Raw genomic sequence first — 21,253 nt, forward strand, 5'->3', positions numbered from 1 at the left:
CTTCCTTCTGTATAAATATGAGGTGTAACTAAAAGGAAGTGCATCCCTGGTTCTTTGGTATTTGGATGATTTGAGAACCTTGTTTAATATTTTTCTTGTTCATCTGTTCCAGCTATGTTCTTCTTTGAACTTAAAGCCTTCTCAGTACATGACTTTGAAGTTAATTTTACTGCGGGTAAGTTGAGATTATTTAAGGCATGATTATGATTATTTTATGTCTACATATTATTTCATTTTTTTTAATATTTTAATTTCTTTTATGTTACATGATTTGTGCAATATTTTTATTTTAATTTCTTTTATGCTGCGTATTATGTGCATATCTAACAAAAGGGTCACCCTTGACTTCGAACATTCAGAACCACACAAAAACATGCTTAAAATATACATCGTATCATTCATCACAATAACAGTGCTTTTAGTTATCTCCATGCATAACGTTCGTTCTACCTCAAGAGACTGCCGGGCTGAGTGGCTCAGGCGGTTAAGGCGCTGGCGTTCTAACCCCAACTTGGCAGGTTCGATCCTGGCTCAGTCCGGTGGTATTTGAAGGTGCTCAAATACGACAGCCTCGTGTCGGTAGATTTACTGGCACGTAAAAGAACTCCTGCGGGACTAAATTCCGGCACCTCTGCATCTCCAAAGACCGTAAAAGCAGTTAGTGGGACGTAAAACAAATAACATTATTATTATTATTATTATTACCGTGAAATAATCATCGAATCATCTTGAGAGGAACTTGGATAACACAAGGAAACATAATATCAATATAATATGGGGGAAACACACACACACACACACACACACACAATTCAGTGCTGTGAATATATTGGTACATTTTTCATCAAAAGTGTTACAAACCTTCTGCTTAAATTAATTTCGTTACATAACACATATTTGTTCTATTGACCTGATAGTGCTGTCATTAGTCTTCACATCTCACTAAAGCCACATTTTTACGTTCAGTGTCCGGCTCCATGGCTAAATGGTTAGCGTGCTGGCCTTTGGTCACAGGGGTCCCGGGTTCGATTCCCGGCAGGGTCGGGAATTTTAACCTTAATTGGTTAATTTCACTGGCACGGGGCTGGGCGTATGTGTCGTCTTCATCATCATTTCATCCTCATCACGACACGCAGGTCGCCTACGGGAGTCAATTCAAAAGACCTGCATCTGGCGAGCCGAACTTGTCCTTGGACACTCCCGGCACTAAAAGCCATACGCCATTTCATTTTTACGTTCAGTGCCACATTTTCATTCAAGCAGTCCAATATCAAAAGCCACACTAACATTTTTAAATGATGATATGGGTATGTCGTAACCTGCCTTTTGCCGAACATATTGCAACATAGGCTTGTACTTTGGTGCAGAAAACTGATCGTGTATCACAGAATGATTTCTAATGATGAAATGCTGATTGTGTAACTTGTGTTTTTTGCATTGTAGTAATAAAATCATGATGCTTCTAAAAGGGGTTCAATCTGTATTACCTCACCAGGAATCGCACCCTTTTCATTGACATATAATAATAATAATAATAATAATAATAATAATAATTATAATAATAATAATAATAGTAATAATGTTATTTGCTTTACATCCCCCTAACTACTTTTACAGTTCTCGGAGATGCCGAGGTGCCAGAATTAGTCCATTAGGAGTTCTTTTTTGTGCCAACTGATAGGAGGTTGACGTATTTGAGCACCTTCAGAAACCACCGGACTGAGCCAGGATCTAACCTGCTAAGTTGAGGTCAGAAGACCAGCGCCTTAACCATCTGAGCCATTCAGCCCGGCAACGTGTTCATCAAGGACTGAAGTTAGAAAATGTTCATATTATGCTCTTTCATTATGTTACCACTTTTGCTTACCTCCACATCAAAGTTTTGTGGACAAGTTGCTTTAAGCTTTTTTTTTTTTTTGCAACATTTATGCCAAAGTGCCCTATGTCTCTTGAAAACAAACAACAGCTTGTTAACTAATCTGCTATTCATTGATAAAGCCACATCAACTGTATAGTTGTGTGGAGCTATGTACAGACTACAACACACAAGCTTTAGTTTCCTCTCTGTGAGACAGTGTTAATGCTGAATACATTTCATAATGAAAATGACTTCAGGTGTTGTTCTCCAAATATGTCCTTTGTCCACTCTCTCCTGTTCACAGTCCGGCTCCATGGAGAAAAGGTTAGCATGCTGGCCTTTGGTCACAGTGGTCCCAGGTTCGATTCCCTGCAGTGCCGGGAATTTTTACCATAATTGGTTAATTTCGCTGCATGGGGGCTGGGTGTATGTGTCTTCTTCATCATCATTTCATGATCATTACCATGACGCGCAGGTCGCGTACGGGTGTCAAATCAATAGACCTGCACTTGGCGAGCCAAACTTGTCCTCGGACACTCCCGGCTCTAAAAGCCATACGCTATTTCATTTTCCTGTTCACTCTGTTCACTTTCTGCACAAACTCTTCTGCCTTCCAACATATACTATTATCTTCTACATGTGATGAATGTAGTAATGTGCCTGAATTAAGTGCTACATTTAACCTTAAGATTGTCGATAAAAGTTACTAAAGCTTTGTAATTGTCCGGGCCAACAATTTTACCACTTCTAGTGCCCAGATTTGCAGATGCCAATAAACGAAATGTAGATTCATATGCTGTTCATCTATCAAATTGTGACTTTACATGCTCTTTTGAAGTTCAAAATTGTGACAGTTTCCTTTGTTGTGAGGCCCTTCTCATCGTTTGCTAGGCACATACCGTATTTTATCGCCTAATCGTCACCACCGCGTAAACGTCCCATATTTTATTTTCAGCACAAAAATTGGATTTTAAAATTTCATCGCACAATCGTCTCACGTCCAAATTTTGTTCATCAGTCTGTTTAAAAGTTAAATTGAAGTGCAATGTAAGTTGCATATGAATGCATAGTTTAAATAGACATATTGGTTACGGGGAATTTCGCAACACATTCACGTTTGTGAGATGTCATACAACGTATAAGTAAATAATACCTATATACGTACAAGACATGGCTTATTGGTCCGACAATGTGGTCGCACTGCCGTTCTTGGGGACCCATGTTCGATTCCTGGTATTGCCAAAAATTCATGAATGGCAGGAGAGCTGGTGTGTGTTTGAAATGGTACATGCAGCTTACCTCCGTTGGGGGTATATCCGAAAAGAGCTGCACCACCTCGGGATGAGGACCCGAATTTACTTTACGAGTGACTTATTATGAATTCGCACTTGAAATTAGTAAGGTGGTAAGTTATCGCTAACCGGCAATGTCGCCAGAAGATACCGGCATCGCGCACACTTGTTTTGTAGTAACCAAGTTGCTTTACAGCCCACTGATACAGATAGATAGTTCTTATGGTGACGATGGGATAGGGAAGGGCTAGGAGTGGGAAGGAAGTGGCCGTGGCCTTAATTAAGGTACAGCCCCAGCATTTGCCTGATGTGAAAATAGGAAAATACGGAAAACTATCTTCAGGGTTGTCGAAAGTGGAGTTCAGACGCACTATCTCCTGAATGTAAGCTCACAGTTGCGCGCCCAGGAGAATGTTGCCATTTTACGTAATTTTCAAGACTAAAACCATGCCTAAGCAAATACAGTTTCCCCATGGAATTCATGTACGAGTGCAGCCAAAGGGTTGGATGGATGTAGAGCTGATATTCTGCTGGGTTAAAACTGTGTGGGATAGAAGGCCTGGTGCACTGCTCAAATAGCCAGCTCCACTTGCTTTAGATAGTTTCCGAAGTCACTTCGTTCACGAAGCGAAGCAACTTCTAAATGAAAATAAAACACAACAGGTAGAAATTCCCGGTGAGCTAACATCTACTTTGCAGCCACTGGACATATGCATATAAAAACCACTTACCGGTACGTGGATTTTACGACAAGTAAATGATGAGTGGCGATCAGCAATTGCCACCCTCTGGAAATATTAGACATTCATTCTTCAATTTATTATGCTCGTGGACAATGAAGAGTTGGGACCTTATACCACCGGAACTAGTCTCCAAGAGAATCGAAAAGGATTGGGATTTCGAATGCATTATACAAATTCAAAGACGACGCAGTGTGATGAAGAATCTGAATAAGTTAATTTTTATTTTCAGATTGGAGAAACGTTCGCTGAACTGTTGCAAATAAATTATGAATTTTGATTTGGACTATTTTATTTATTTTGATGTATATATGTGAGTATTGCGTGCATCTTAAACTTGTATAAAATACAATTTACTTATAAATTAATTTTTGCAGTAATACACATACTGGTATTAAAATATTCTTCGCACAGTGGTCTACTATTTTTAGAAAAATTTTGGTATGAAAAGTGCGACGAGTATGCGGTGAAATACGGTAATTTAAAATTATCTTGCAAATTATCTTGCAATGTACGTATAGCGGCCCCATTACTTTGCTAAAAAGGAAGTAAATTTGTGTCCTCGTTCAGAGGTGGTGCAGCTCTTTTCAGGCATACTTCCGAAGGAGGCGAGCGGCATATACCATTTTAACCACATATCAATCCTCATGTCATTCTTAAATTTCTGACTGCCAGGAATCGAATCCGGGCCCTCAGGACGGCAGCTAATGGTGCTAAGCATAACATTTACTTTACTAAATGTGGTGAAGCCATGATTTTAATAGTCTTTGTAAATGTTCTCCCCTATGCTGTCATGAATATCTTCTAATACACTGGCCTCAACTTTTTGGGTGAAGATAGTTCTTACTCCAACTACAGTTCCTGTTGCAATGGAGTTGAAAGTCTTGTCCTACTTGAACAGCACCTACAGGTGTAGTCTCCTGCTTAGTTGTATACCAATTTATTACAAAGTTTTCCTCTTATTCGATACAGTAAAGTGTTTTGACACTTAAGCTTTTAAGTTTATACATGTTTCAGCCCTAATTTGGGCCATCTTCAGTAGAAATTACTATTAAAACCTGGTAACAATTAAAAACAATTAAGATTATGTTGAGAAATGATATGTGTGACTGACATATGGCACACTATTCTTATCTTGAAGATTGAGTTAATGGTCCAACTGGATAATAGTAAAATGGAAGGTTACAATTTATCAAGTTCATTATGTTTGCACTAGGGTAGGAAATCCTCTTGTTTTGAGTAATGTTAAAAAAGGATGTTGTCATATCAGCTAATGGAAAAACAATAATTTCTAATGTGTGACTTGTATAAAGATGTGGTTAGGTGCCAATAAGGTATTGAAACGGCAATAAATGCTGCAGAGTTAGAAATGTCTACAAAAGAAAAGAAGAAAAACCTTAATTTTTCTGTTGAACCAGAAGGAATCCAGAGCAACTCTATAGTCCTGGCTGGAGGAATATCTTCAAGACAAATATCGCTATGTGTAGTCCAGAAATTGAAAAGTAGGACACAATTGTCTTCAGAAGAATGGAACATGACTTTTGTAAACCATTGTTTCAACTCTCTCTTTCCCTTTTTTCCTGTTTTTGTTGCAGTAACAATAATGTTATCAATTTTAAATAATCGTTCAGAAACTATTGGACCAAACATTCCTGTCGGTTCCTGAAACACAATAAATAGCGTTGGAATCATAGATCCATCATGCTGACTGTGGGCAATGTAGTGTATTAACTGACTGAGCGTGGTTCTGTGGAGATGTGGTTTTACCCAAGGAGAGATAAGACAGTCCATTTTGATCGCATTTCATGTTCAAATCCACTATAGTCTGTGTCATAGATGAAGGGGGGGATCATAGTGAATAAATCGCTAGTGTTGTATTTCTAAGATGAAATTCTAAAAGAATTTAATTACATAAAGTCCACCTGTTCAATATGCATTTGCCATTTAATAAATGGTCTGTTTAAAAAACTAAGTAGGACATGTTTTGACCTAGTCTAGAGGTCATCATCAGCTAAAATAGCATAAAGAAGACATAAAACAAAAACAGTGATACATAAAAAAATCAAAGATAAAATACAATAATGTTTTGACAGGCTGCAAAACTTGTAAGTTTGCTTAATCAAAGCAAGAGTATCTATAGTTTTTCATACATTCATTTTGTATGTTCTAGATGATTGAGCTCCATTGCAGAAACTTGTTTCTTCCACAAATAAGTTGTTTCTTTGATTACATCATATGAAAGTTTGTGCAGACATTTGATAATGAACGTTGCTTCTCGTCACCTTCGTTCAGGTAGAAATCCAATGCTTTCCTGTAGCAATCATTGATATTACTGGACTCACAACATAATTAGAACTAGAGAATTTGCAAGGTTACTTGACTGTTTTTACTGTATTCCGGGGATTCTAACTCTAGGTTGGAACTCACACTCAAACCCGCAACATAATCTGTGGATACAGGACTGCCTTCTTGTCTGGTATCACTGGACTCATTTCCATTATCTTTCTCATGTACCTCAAGAACTGTCTCCTTAATTCAGTTAACTCCTGTGTGATTATTTCCAACTAGTTCTATCACATTTTGGCACATTTGCTTCTCTTTAGTGTTCTGGTAGGAGAAAAAACTTTTTTTGCATAAATAACTACACAAACTCAACAATATTAACGGGATTTAGCATCTCTCGCCCACAATCAGTGGACTTGCATTCAGGTTATGGTGGGTTTGAACCCTACTGTCGGCAGCCCTGAAGAGGGTCTTCTTTGGTTTCCCATTTTCACTCTAGACAAGTGCAGGGACTTTACCGAAAATTACATTGTGACTATTGATCATTATGTCAACACAGCTCGCTCACTTCCTCCCAACATGGCATGGCCAGTCTCTATGCTCTTCTCTCTCCAACCGCACATGACCTTCAGGTAAGCAGTCAGGATTGTCCTGTCCACTCAATTAGTTGAAGTGTGATTTGTCTGTTCTTCTTTAAATAAACTGCCATTTTTTTGGAAATGGTTTTCTTATGCTACATAGCGTCGGCCACTGGAATTTCAGGGTAGGTGTGATAGTTTCCTCTGAAGCATTCTTTTCCACACAACGTCTCAAATGATTGAATCCTTTTCAGCTCACAATGTCCACATTTCAGCACCATTGAGGAAGACGGAAAACCAGAGTTTAAACTAGTTTCATCTTTAACTTACTGAAATAGAGCAAGTAAAATTCTTTCTTGAGTAAAATACTGTGTCCACCTTAAACACTAGTTAGGGACATGTTTCGCCCTATTTTTGGGCATCTTCAGCCTAATACTAATCTTAAGGTCAAGTCTTAAATCTGTTAACATTGGAACTTAATACTAAACTTAAATTAATACTAAATACAATGATCTTATGCTTCTTACAAAGTTGTGTTTTAGGTGATACTTGCAATATGTACATTAACTAAAAGCCAAAATTTGTGAACAAGGAAGCAAATAAATTATTTTATTTTACATGACTAGAAAACGCCCAAAGTGTAGATCGGATTTATCCTATTGTATGGATGAAAGTTTATGCAAATGTGAGTGAAACTTAACACATGAGCATTTAACAGTGCTTTAAAAGTTCTAACATATTTCAGCATCTATTGGGGGGTGTGCCTGAAAAGAGCAGCACCACCTCAGGATGAGGACACGAGTTTACATTTTACCTTCTACACTCGATAGTGTATTGCAGATATTGCTGATCACATGTATCACTACAAATTGTTTCTTTCAGTTGAAAATGTTGTTTGTAAACCATTGAGTAATTCTATGATTTTGAATAGGAATGAAGATGAAGTTTCTGAACCGATTTGGCTGTTATAGTTCCGTGGGACTGCAAATATACATTAGTAATCGGGAGATAGTGGGTTCGAGCCCCACTGGTTTCCCATTTTCACTCCAGGCAAATGCTGGGGCTGTACCTTAATTAAGGCCACGGCCGCTTCCTTCCACTTCCTAGGCCTTTCCTCTCCCATTGTCGCCATAAGACATATCTGTGTCGGTGTGACGTAAAACAAAATAGCAAAAAAAAAAAAAGCAAATATACATTTCCTATTATTGTACTTGTTTTAGTGCAAAAACAGAGACTGGTTGTCAATAATAATATTGGTGACTGTTTCTGTGGCATAATCTGGCACATATTTCCTCGCCCATGGACCTCACTGCTAAATCATCTTCTTCTAACAGGATATTTACCTAAAATAATAGATAACATTTTATTATTTCCATTTTATATTTTTATAAAACAATTATATTACACGTTTAATGTGAAATTATTTCAATGTAACTAGTGAAGCATATTACAGTTAAATTAATAATATATTATGGTTCCACCTATTCAATACAATAATACTTAGTAATGCGAGGTTACATTAAAAATCTATCACAAATGGTACCGGTTTTGACCCCAGATGTGGGTCATCATCAGCCAGTCGTTCAAAAGGTACAAGATAAAAGCAATGCACGGATGAATAACAAGTAAAGTAGAAGATATATTGATTTTTTCAAGACGAACGTTTGTGTGGGGCTATATAACACTTAAAGCACTAGGTTTTAAATGTCTTTAAAATCTTGATGTGAAGATGAATAAATAGCTCAATGTTAAATCTTATAATCGTATGATATATTAAGCTACATATCTCAAGAAACAATTCTTTTTCTATGATGGAATTCTTGTCTTGTTTAGCTTTCTTTTGCACCATCCCGTAGCGTAACGATTAGCACTATTAGCTGCTGTCTTCGGAGGCCCGGGTTCAATTCCCGGTACTGCCCGAAATTTTAAAATGGCAGGAGGGCTGCAATGTCGTTTAAATGGTACATGCAGCTCACCTCCATTGGTGGTGTGCCTGAAAAGAGCTGCACCACCTCAGGACGGCGACACAAGTTTATGTTTTACCTTCTACACTCGATAGTGTATTGCAGATTTTGGTGATCACGTGTATCAAACACATGGTTTCTTTCTTGAAGTCCTTAGCCTGAGAGTTAATATTTATTTTTTTTTTTTGCTTTATGTCGCACCGTCACAGATAGGTCGTATGGCGACGATGGGATAGGAAAGGCCTAGGAGTCGGAAGGAAGCGGCCATGGCCTTAATTAAGGTACATCCCCTGCATTTGCCTGGTGTGAAAATGGAAAACCACAGAAAACTGTCTTTAGGGCTGCCGACAGTGGGATTCGAACCCACTATCTCCCGGATGCAAGCTCACAGTCGCGTGCCCCTGACCGCACGGCCAACTCGACCGATGGAGTTAATACTAACTTCACTATTTCTCCCTGTCAGTCACAAATAAACTAAATTTGTTTTCCAATTTTTTCCCACCTTCTTTCTCAGAAACATCTGAATGTCTTATCCTGCCTCAAATTACACTCTCCTCTTTTGGATATTTCCAGGGTCAGGTCTGAATATTAGGAAAATTGAGCCATTAATTGGTCCTGCAGGCCATCAAAGAGAGAAATAGAACTCCCAACTAATTCTCTGATAATTTGTATTTTTCTCCATCCATGTTCTTGGATGTTTACACTTCAAATTGTTACATTTCCTAAATTAAATACTTGTTTTGTTTTCATTTTTTATATCAGAAACAGCCATTTTAAAAATAAAATTTCATGAAAAATTTAGTACTGTGAAGTAGACGTAAAACCTTCACGTAGTTCTTGGCACATCTTTAAACTCACCTTTTGCACTTACTGCTAACAAAAATGTCCAGCCCTAACTATCAATGTTTTCAATAGAAATATTGTATGAATGGTATTTCAAATTAACAAATTGGCTTTTTAAGGAAATGAATCATCTACACACAAGTCTGGTTCCATGGATAAATAGTTAGCATGCTGACCTTTGGTCCAAGGACTCCTGGGTTTGATGCCCAGTAGGGTTAGGGATTTAAACTGTCATTAGTTAATTCATATGGCTCTGAGGTTGGGTGTTTGTGCCGTCTTCAACATTAGAATTAACTTAAGTAGGGCCCTATCCTCACAGGCTTGCAGGTTGCTTATATGGCGTCAACTCATGAAAAACCTGCACCAGGCCTCTCCAGAGGCCACATGCCATCATCATCATATATGTTCAAACATTTAGCACTACAAGCAGGGTTGGTTAGGAGGACACATCAAATTTTCCTTTGTAAAGTGAACTTCCTATCGTACCAATATATGCGTAACAGCATTACCCAAAGTGCACCATTTGAAGTTGGCTTCAACATCTTTCACATATTAAAAGGGGCTAGAAATTTAAATAGGTCCAATTGTTTGTAATTCTTTTTCACATGTTAGAGTGGATTTTCTCACATTCCTGTGGTATATCTGGGTTAAAACAACAGTGTTTTCATAATAATATAGTACTTCTACCTATATATCTTAACCTCCCGCCTGTACTTAAATCATATTTTGGTGCTTAATATTTATCACAAAGATCTTTTTTCAGGACTACAGGCAGAAGGGGCACTCGAAGGATGTGTCGCTGACAGCCAAATCTGGTCCTGAACGGTACATTCTGAACTATCTTGTCCGCAGTGGTTGGATCACTGCCAGTTAACCAAGTGGATTGCATCTTGGATTTTACCATTGGAGCAGTGAAATCATATTATATCTCTAAATATGATGCTATCCCTCAATGAAGAAGGACCGATCAGATTGGAAAATTGGTCAGGCTGTGATAACGTGCCATACCAGAGCATGTTTGTCAAAAGAAAGAAGAGTGTTATAAATGAATATATAGATCTCATAGGGTAAACCTATCAACAAAGTCCAATATGATAATTCAGACTAAGGAGTATCATATTAATCTACTTAAAGCTGTGCTTAAAGGAATTAAATGCCACTGTATCATGAATCCTTCAAAGTTTTTGACGTAAATATATATATTTATATATATATAATACTTCACTATTGTTGTGTAATATATGGATTTATATGTGCAGTATCTCACAGCTTGAAACATATTTACTGCACAAATATCTTTCTTTCCCAATGTGTTTAGTACCTAGTCAGTTCAGAGAGATAGGGATACAGGTTTTGCTAGTTAGGATAGTATGTGGAATATATGTAGAAATTTTCTCCTCAGTTCTGAAACACCTTGTAGTAGTAGTATTGGTACCCCTTTTTATGTTCTTATGTATGAGTATTTGTGGTGATGATTGACTAGTGGATTATTAAGAAAGCGAAATGTCCTGTATCTAATCTCTCCCCATATATAGTAATCTGCAATTCTGTGCACAGTTGAAGTAATTACATTTATGTAAAGGTTTTTTTTTTTCTTAATTAGGATATGCACTATTTCAGAACACTAAATGAAATTGTATGTAGTAAACCATTTTACATCCATATGATTTGTTTCTTTAATATAATAATAACTACATAATGAATATATACTTCTGTATTGTGTTCAAACAGCAGGCTAGTTCAGTTCCTTTCCATCGGAAACTTCCCTGTAAGGTTTTACGTATTTGTTGTCAATGATTCTGTTTCATTGTCATGCTGAGTGAAATGTCTTAAGTAATAATTTGTTATAGAATTATCACTATACAGCTTATATTCTTAATGGATTTTTAAATTCTGAGAATCCTTTATTATGTTGTCTGAAGTTGTTGCTGGATTATATTTACTTCATTGCCTTCTTATTAGGCTAACTATCAAAGCCTGATTTTATGTATTATATTCAAGTATGATATTGACAATGTAGCATATACTGCTCTGTTGACATTTTAAAACTTTTCATTGCTGGAATAATGTCTGATTTCATTGAAATGAGCTATTTTATCTCAAGAAAGGAAATTATTCAAAATTATAATGATTGGTGGTTAGCACTATCATTAATATTCAACTATGGTTATTATTTCGTTAATTATTGATGTGTGTAAGTAAGAGTATTGTGATTTTTATTTTATTTTTTCACATTGTAGAACTTCCACAATTTAGGGTATGGTAGTTGACTAACCCGCACATGGTTAGCTTGTATGCATACTTGATGTTCATTGCACTGCTGTTTATGAAACACAATCATTGATTTAATGGTGCTTGCAAAATTGTGCAATAGCAAATGGTGGCCAGAGTTGTTTCTATTTATTTATTTATTTATTTTATAGAAAGGCAGATTTTTTTGCATTTTTTAACTACAAAGTTTTAACGTAATAATTGGTGGGTTTTGGAATCTCTAAAAACATTTAAGAATTGTTTTATTGTGATCATCATTAAAAATTAGCCCTTCCTTCCTCTTTAAAATGTAGATTCAACTTTTTTGTGATGCATAGAAATGTGAACTTAAATGTGCGTGTGTGACTGAAGTAATTTTTGCTATTTGACACATTAATTTTATACTAAGATGAAAGTTATATTGCCTGGAAACTTACTTTCACAGTACCATACATAAGGTCAGAGATGTTGATATTAGGTGTATGTTCCTGCTACTTTAGAGTGTATTAGTTATATGAGGAATTTTGTTATTAAATAACAGGAGTTGTTAATAGTGAAAAGTGGATACACTGTTTGAGTGTTGACATAGTTAACTAACTTTTGTTTTATTCCAAAACATTAGTTTAGATGTTGACAACTAGAAATTAATTTGTGTATATTTCATGCCAGATATTCTTCAGAAGGCCATGAGTTATAAAGTAAACTTGTGTGTGCTGGTGTGCTGCAGTTTTGTGAAAATTAATAGCAATTTCTTCATTTATTTTAATATCGGTCATTTGTATCATCAGTTGATTGCCTCTTTTGGGGCAACACTTGCTATTAGCAATTGTTTTCCAATTACTCCCCATACCAGCAGCTAATGTAATGGTAAGCTGCTTAAACTGAAACAGCATTGGCAGTAGTGAGCAGCTTTTTAACTTGGTTTATTAAACTAGATTTATTTCAGTTCCAACTTTTTCAATAAAATTCCAGAACATTTAATCACTAATTTCTTACTGAAGCAATCATTCTTTGATGAGTAATAAGTTGCTGTATCACATGCTTTGTGTGTTTTGAACGATATTCATGATGTTTGAATAGATTTGAACCTTTAAAGGTTGATAATTATTGCAGTTCAACCAATAAAGAGATCCATTGGATTGGATAGAGTCTGGTCTTGTTTGGCTGATGTTAAGATCTACTGCTTTATCAATTTCACTTCTACTTATAACTTTCATGTTTTTAATCTTAACAAAATATTATAGAAAATCATTTGAAATGAAATAATTGGTGGTTAAGTACGTATAGAAGTTCACAGTGGCCTTTACTTTATCAAAACAAAACATGTGGATAGGAAAGAAAGAAAATTGGGCTATATTTTGAAGTATGAGGTGAGAAAATGAGGAGAGAGGGAGGGTGTACAGTACATATATGTGGTTTCATTCCATTATTTATTAAACATCTGGTCACCAAAATATTTCTCAAAATTAATCTGGTTTTTCCTGATTTTTCTGGCAAGTAAATGTAAAATTGCTTCCTTTAAGCACGATCTGTAATGCTGTTCATGAGAGTCAAAAATCTGTATGACACTCTTTGGTCTCATATCCATTATTAAGATTAATTTGGATTTGTAAGTGTTATCACATTGCAGGTCATATTGATAATAATGATTGTATTGCAGTATCAAATGTTTACTAGACTGCAAATATTTTCTGTGGGCATTTTTTAATTGTACAAGTATGAAAACTTTTTCATAATATAAAGTTATATGTTTCTTTTGTTAGTTATGAATATCTATATATATAAAATTAAATCCTATATTTCTTTTTTTGTGTGTTTGTTGTTTCCTTGGTTATCTAATTTACTGTACTGCTTAGTGTTGTACAGTGACAATATTTTGATTCATATTGTACTAAGAGTCTTAGAATGGCAGTTTCTTGTGCTCTCAAGCTTATTTGTAATGTTGTTGTACACTTCAGTATCTTTTTACAGTTCCTGACTCTTGAAGTGGATAAATGCCCCATCAATCTTTAAATTTGGCCTGCATGAGAAATGGATAGATAGATATATATATATTATATGAAAGTAATTTTTGTACCTGATTCTATAAAAGCTATCAGACGTTCATGGTATATTCTTTGTGAAGTCTCTCCTATTACTTCCACACCATTTCAAATATTTAATAAACATCAGAACTTCCTTCATAAGAATGTGTATTTATTTTTCATATACAGATTTAAGTTTTGCTTGTTTTCATTTGTAATTTGTAATTACTTTTATTCCCAGCAGGGTGTATTTTATTCAGTGACTAGCGTTTGCTTACGGCTTTGCCTGCACCTACCAGGTTTTGCGGGACAATGACAGAGCAACTTACCTATGCCGACCAAAATTGACAGAACTTGCAAATTAAAAATTTCAAACCCGTATTTGATTACAACTTTACAGGTGATCATTTTAAAATCAGCTGATGTTACTATGTTATCATTTTACAATCAGTTACTGGTAAAAAACTGAAATTACAGTTCTACATTTCACATCATCCTTATCATGTTATGTTTTTATTGCTAAGTGCAATACAAAAACTTCTCTTATATTTAAAATATACGTACGTTGTCTTGCAGACTTTAAAAATATTTTAATACTTTTTTACACACATACTTTGAGGATATCTTTAACGGTTTCGGCAGTGTAGTCCAAGAAAGTGTTAACGCGGTGTCATTTCCTTCTAGTTGTTTTGCTTGAAGTATTACTGCTCAGCTTCCTTTCACACAGTTCAATATTTAGTACACGGAAGCTTCCTTGGAAGATCGTCCAGGCAACAGCGAAAACCGCTTAAAAAACTGTCCTGTGGTTCTTGAGTTATATCCAAACACAGATAAAGACAGGCAGCCATTGATTTTTGTATCTAAGGATATGTATTACATATTCAAAATACTATTTCACTTGGGCAAGATGGTGTTAGTATTTATTTGTACAGGAAAAGTGGAGCTAGCAACAAGCATATCAGTGGAGTAAGTACAGTCATCAAATGAGTCTACCAAGCTCGATAGCTGCAGTTGCTTTAAGTGCGGCCAGTATCCAGTAATCGGGAGATAGTGGGTTCAAACCCCACTGTCGAAAACCCTGAATATGGTTTTCCGTAGTTTCCTATTTTCACACCAGGCAAATGCTGGGGCTGTACCGTAATTAAGGCCACGGCTGCTCCCCTGCCATTCCTAGGCCTTTTCTATCCGATCTTCGCCATAAGACATATCTGTGTCGGTGCGACGTAAAGCAAATGGCAAATGAGCCTTGCATTAATAATGGGACAAGGTGAATTTTAGAGAAGAATTTGTGAGTACAACAAATGCAACGACAACAGGGAAAATTCAGAATGGAATGTGTGTAGATCATTCAGGGGCTATTGACATTAAAGCAAAAGGAACTGTTTTATCACCAAAGACAATCACCCATCAATCTTTAAATCTGTTGTTTTAATTCTCAGAATGACTTGGTTTTTTTAATTATTATTTAGGAATTAAAAAAAAAAAGGTAATGTTTTACTGACTGTTGTACCCATCAGACGGGAGGTTAGGACATATTCAGCCATATGTTCTACAGTGTAGTGTATGCTTGTAAATCCAGTGTCAGTGAAAATGTGGACCTAATGATGAGGTATTTCTCTATGTGGGCTAGACTACAGTGACTATATTAATACAGAGCAGCCACCATGTTTGTCCCAACAAGATTGCTTAGTGGGACATACACTGATTGTAACGTGCAGATGCGAAAAGTCCACTGTAGAAGGGTGATCATCACAGCTTATGGATCGTAGGATACCAAAGTGCTTTTCCAAGGGGTCTTGGTTGAATTTGCCTGTAAGCACATAAGAAAAACCATGGCTCCACAAATACTGTGTAAGTTCTATTGTGCTTTTATGTGTCACACGCATGGACTCAAGAGTTCTCTCAGAGGCGAATGTATTGTTTGGTGCTTTTAAGATCTCACTCATTTCACACAAACGATGAAATTTCTCACAATCAGGAAATAATGCTTCGTCAGGAGTTTTGGCATTCAATGCATCAAAAACATCATTGAGGTCCCTTGTTAAAATTTCTGTTGCTTCACTTCCTTCAAAACCATTGGTGTGACTGTCTCTAAAAATGAATTGCGTTTGCCATAGTCTGAATAACTGGAACGCCAAACGAGCATTCATTTTCTGAAAACCGCTAGGGTTGATATGTGATGAGGTTATTTTTGGACATACTCGCAAACCTGCAGAATCCTAGAGGGTGTCATTTTCACAAACTAGCCTGTAATAGTTGAAGCTGATATTGTGGCCTTTATAGGTAGAATATTCTTTGGCAAGAAAATAATTTCTAATGCATTTCAGGATATGAACTGCATCTGAAAATGCCCAAATCTTTCTGGAGGAGCTCACAAGATTGGGAATGCTTACATTTAAGTTATTTAGTTTACCACTGATATCAAGATTTTGCCAAACTTTCTTGTTTGTCTGATTCCCATCGTACACAAATCCAACAATATGAATCCCAGCATTTTCCAGTTGAATAATAACTTGGATTATTATTTTTGACAGTATGTCACCAGGTGTGGAATTGCGACTTGCATATATTGCAATAGGTTGCACCCAGTGCTTTAAGGGTGGTACAAACATAAACACTAGGGCATGATTTGCAATATTTGCTTGTTGATCTTCTGGTGTGAGATCATCAAAGTCCACGTACCCATCTATTTTTAAAGAAGTGCCATTAAACTGTATTTCTTCTTTTAGTTTAACTTCATCGAATATTAATAATCCTTACCTGTTGTTATCATCATCATAACTGTTAAAGGCTTGAGAAATGGCACTGACTGAATGATGATTGATACCGTATGAACACTTCAGGTCTTTCAACAGACTGTGAAGGTGTGATACTGATGGCAGTGGCAGAAGGTCATGCTGTCTACAATGCCTGTAAACTTTCGGGGACTTAATTTTCAACAGGAGTCCTTCCAGTAGAAGTTCCTGATCATAACACATGCCTTTTGAACTTCTGGTATTGTCAGTATGGTATCAATTATTATCTTCTGTTTCCTACTTCGTCTTTCATTAGGGGTATTTACCTGTTTTTTTGGGTGATTTAATTTCTTCAAGCTACATTTCTAGTTCAGCATTTTCCCTTGTCTTCTTTTAATCTTCTGCTAAAAAATTAACTTTCCTCTGGAGATGTTTAATTCTTTTTTTAAGAGGAGGACTTTTAGACTTGTCTTCCAACAATGATAGATTGTAGACAGGGGCTGCCAGAATCGCTTTCATGCACCAACTGCTCTCGTAGCTTGTGACGTCTACAGCGTGTTCCAAACGGTAACATTATTAAGCGGTCTCCGATCAGATGTTTAATTGTTTACTAAGTAAATTAGTACAATGTGCGAGTGAAGTTTAGAATACGTGCTGTTATTTAATTCAAGGAGGTAGTAAAATTAGTAAAAGCAGGAATAACTGCGCTGGCCTATAATGGCCTATAAAACCGAGAATTAAATTTGTCGCGGCTTTCCAAAACAGAATTATTTATGTTCTAAATGGATGTTCTGGTGCCAAAGAGCCGATAAAATCAACCCTAACGCTGCTAGAATTTGTTCTGCACATTTCCTTCCTCATAACGATGAACGGGACTTAAGAACCTAACAGCTGGGCTTGCCAAAAAATTTTAAAAAAATTGAAGGCAGCTGATGTACTCTCCCAAAATATTTCTAACTGGCATGGAAATGACATCGATGTTACAGGTACGAGAAGTGATGACGATCAGCTAACTATATCCTTAGTGGTATTAAAAATAATTACTATACTAATATTCTGAATGGAAAAAACTTAAAATATTGTGAATAGGTTATTCATGTTTCTATATTTCCTTTTCTCTATGTTCTACTTGTGTACAGAAATTATTCTTTAGGTTCTACAGAACTTCACCATCGAGTACTGACACGATTTTCGAGGTAGCTGACAATACCAAAGAAGATATCAGTCGGCTGAAAACAGAAATACAGAGACTGAAGATGGAAAATTTGTCACCAAGGAAATAATTTATAGCCCTGAATAAGCCCCATGTTACAAAATATGCTGAACCTTTTACGAAACGATCGCCTCACAATTCAAAACAAGAAGCATGTAGGCGTGTCTGGTCTCAGTGTTTCTCTCAGCGCCAAATTCGATCCCTTCTGAGCAAAAACAAGAGAAGTGGGGCAAATGCCCTTACCTTAAGAGCTCTTTATCTCTCTTTTTTTGTGATTTGCTTTACGTCGCACCGACTCAGATAGGTCTTATGGCGACGAAAGGAATGGTCTAGGAGTGGGAAGCGGCCATGGCCTTAATTAAGGTACAGCCCCAGCATTTGCTTGTTTTACTATCTTTTGAAGGTGCGATAATTAACTAATAAGTTGGATACTAATTGTCCTTTATGTTAAAAAGTTGCATTCAGTGTTTACCTCATTTATATGCTTAGTAGTTCGAGTACCGTACTTCGTTCATAACTTTTGTTCAATTTCAAATCGCCGCTGTGAGTGTATGTATATTATAGCGCCTCGAGCCTGTAGCTATGTTTTCCTATCAGTTTTAAGTGATAAACTGTGTATCCTCTAAAGATACATGACTAAGTAGAGTGTAATTAAAATATCGAACAAGACTAACTCAAAGAAACATTCAGCTAACTGTACCTTTTAACACATAATGCATTAAATCTGGCGGTAGCACTATATTCAGGGTGACGTCACGAGCACCAGTCAATGTCAGCTCAGCTCCCCGGAATGGCCTACCTAGTATTCTAGTTACATTGGATTGTAGATTTGAACTTGAGCTACTATTTTTCGCTTATAGCGCAGTTAACAATGATCACCGCGCGCTACTGTGTGTCTGAACTTCTGAAGTATTTGGGAAAGCATTCTTTCTGATTATATAAGACATGTTTGCGGATTTAATAACTGGTTTGATAGAAGGCAGTTTGGGTTTAAGAAAGGTTATTCCACTGAAGCTCAACTTGTAGGATTCCAGAAAGATATAGCATATATCCTGGATTCAGGAGGTGAATTGGACTGTATCGCGATTGACCTATCTAAGGCATTTGATAGGGTAGATCATAGGAGACTACTGCCAAAAATGAATACAATTGGACTTGACAAAAGAGTGACTGAATGGGTGGGGACTTGACAAAAAAGTGACTGAATGGGTGGCTCTGTTTCTAGTAAATAGATCTCAGAGAATTAAAGTAGGTGAAGCTTTATTTGACCTTGTAATAATTAACAGGGGAATTCCTCAAGGTAGTATTATTGAACCTTTATGTTTTCTTATATATATATCAATGATATGTGCAAAGAAGTGGAATCAGAAATAAGGCTTTTTGCAAATAGTGCTATTCTGTACAGAGTAATAAATAAGTTACAAGGTTGTGAGCAACTGCAAAATGACCTCGATAATGTTGTGGGATGGACAGTAGGCAATTGTATGATGGTAAACGGGGTTAAAAGTCAGGTTGTGAGTTTAACAAATAGGAAAAGTCTTCTCACTTTCAATTACTGCGTTGATAGGGTGAAAGTTCCCTTTGCGGACCATTGTAAATACCTAGGTATTAATATAAGGAAAGATCTTCATTGGTGTAATTATATAAATATGATTGTAAATACAGGTTACAGATCGCTGCACATGGTTATGAGGGTATTTAGGGGTTGTAGTAAGGATATAAAGAAGAGGGCATATAAGTCTCTGGTAAGACCCCAACTACAGTATGGTTCCAGTGTATGGGATCCTCACCAGGATTACTTGATTCAAGAACTGAAAAAAATACAAAGAAAAGCAGCTCGATTTGTTCTGTGTGATTTCCGACAAAAGAGTAGCGTTACAAAAGTGTTGCACAGTTGGGGCTGGGAAAATTGGGAGAAAGGAGACGAGCTGCTCGACTAAGTGGTATGTTCTGAGCTGTCAGTGGAGAGAAGGCGTGGAAGGACATCAGTAGAAGAATAAGTTTGAGTGGTCAACCATGTCTACTTGCATGTTTATAAATCTGACGTTTTTCGTATGTAAATGACTTCATTCAGCCTCAGTGCGAACAACTTATGTGTTTGTATCAGCGCACCAGAGAGTGCAGCATTGTCTGTCATTAACACGGAAGATCGTTGCTTTTACGTGATTAGGAGTTTTATCTCTGAAGAGAATCTTTGCTTTGTTCTGAGGAGATGAACTAAAAGTGGAGGCTACACAAATGGGAGGAGCTTTCCTGTGTTTCAAGTGGCTATTTATCATATTTAAACTTACCCAATTTTTATTGATTTCATTATTAATATGCAAGGTACGTTCTTGTTTTATACTGATTCTACTTTTATCGCGGGGGCATTCATTTGATTTAATAATAGCTAATTGATACACGTCTTCCGGCCCCCAGCATGAATGGAATGTGTGTCTGTTATTATTATGATTATGTGATGTTGGTAACTGGGTCCCAAACTGATTTTGATGTGCACTGCGTCGTATGGTATTTTGCCATCCAATGTGTGTAAGCACCCCGTGTCGACTCGAAACTCCATTCTGGTCGTACGGAGCGCGAGGCATGATGGTTGTGAGCACGGTATTTTTATCCGACCCCGTTATTAAATAGTTTGGGCCGTGCACAATGTTGGCTGTGTGATACGAGACCCGTTGTTGTGACCAGGTGGGTTATGCTGTGTGGATTGTTGTTGATCTAATAAAATGGAGCTGCCGCTCATATTTCTTGCCCATGCTGGCACATGTGTGAATGTGTAAGCGTGTCGGTGAGTCAGGGCAGTACGAAGGTGACGTATCGGTCAGTTGTATTTTCACTTTTAATATTGGTTGTGTGTTTTGTGTTTTATCTCAATACTGCATTAACTATTTTTGCCATGTCTTGATCTTGGCCGATAGCTCGTCCGTGAGGCCGCCATATTTGTTTACTTTATTCTTTGGGTTATGGGCATGCCTGTTACTGTCTTTGGGATTTTAATCTTTGAGCCTTGGTACAGAGATGTTCGTCTCTGTGGGATGTTATTATCTAAAGTTTTTGTTCTACTTGCTACTGTTTCTCCTGGATGCGTGGATGCTTTGATGAGATGATGCTATTGTTGTGGGAATAATGGCATGTAAACACGCGAGTACTAAGAATAAAAAAGGGACCTCGTGAAAGAAACGACCTTATTTTGCCGTGTAAATTGTGATTATACTGCCACAGGATGTATCATTTTTTTATTAGAGGAGGTGAGCTATGTGGCAATTCTTAATTTTAATGTTGGAGTGTAATAACGAGACGCTCACTTGATGATGTTGGGATAATACTTCAACAAAGTATGCTATTGTTTGAATCCTTAAACTTTCTTTCCATTCCTGGCTTTTCTCACTATGACCGTTGTATTTTATAAATAAACCCCCATGTAAATTTCATTCTGATTTTTATTGCTGTAGAATTAGTTTCATTTCGTTGTTCAC

The 21,253-nt window shown here is 36.7% G+C and overlaps 1 protein-coding gene across 8 annotated transcripts in view; it reads left to right on the plus strand.

Annotated features, from left to right (window-relative positions):
- Nucleotides 1-13,614, plus strand: part of Ada2b (Transcriptional adapter 2B) — a 153,178-nt gene extending 139,564 nt beyond the window's left edge. For 3 of the 8 annotated variants that reach the window (XM_067135259.2, XM_067135262.2, XM_067135261.2), the window contains 2 exons: nt 113-175; nt 10,322-13,614. In XM_067135259.2, coding sequence (XP_066991360.1) covers nt 113-175; nt 10,322-10,432 — 174 coding nt within the window. In that variant the 3' untranslated portion in view covers nt 10,433-13,614. Of the gene's footprint in view, nt 1-112; nt 176-10,321 lie in introns of those variants that run through there. The other 5 variants (XR_010858487.2, XR_010858489.2, XR_010858490.2 and 2 more) reach the window with 3 other exon arrangements.
- The last annotated feature ends 7,639 nt before the right edge of the window (nt 13,615-21,253 follow it).

Source organism: Anabrus simplex, chromosome 1 (assembly GCF_040414725.1).
Source record: "Anabrus simplex isolate iqAnaSimp1 chromosome 1, ASM4041472v1, whole genome shotgun sequence".
In the NCBI taxonomy this organism is placed as follows: Eukaryota; Metazoa; Arthropoda; class Insecta; order Orthoptera; family Tettigoniidae; genus Anabrus; species Anabrus simplex.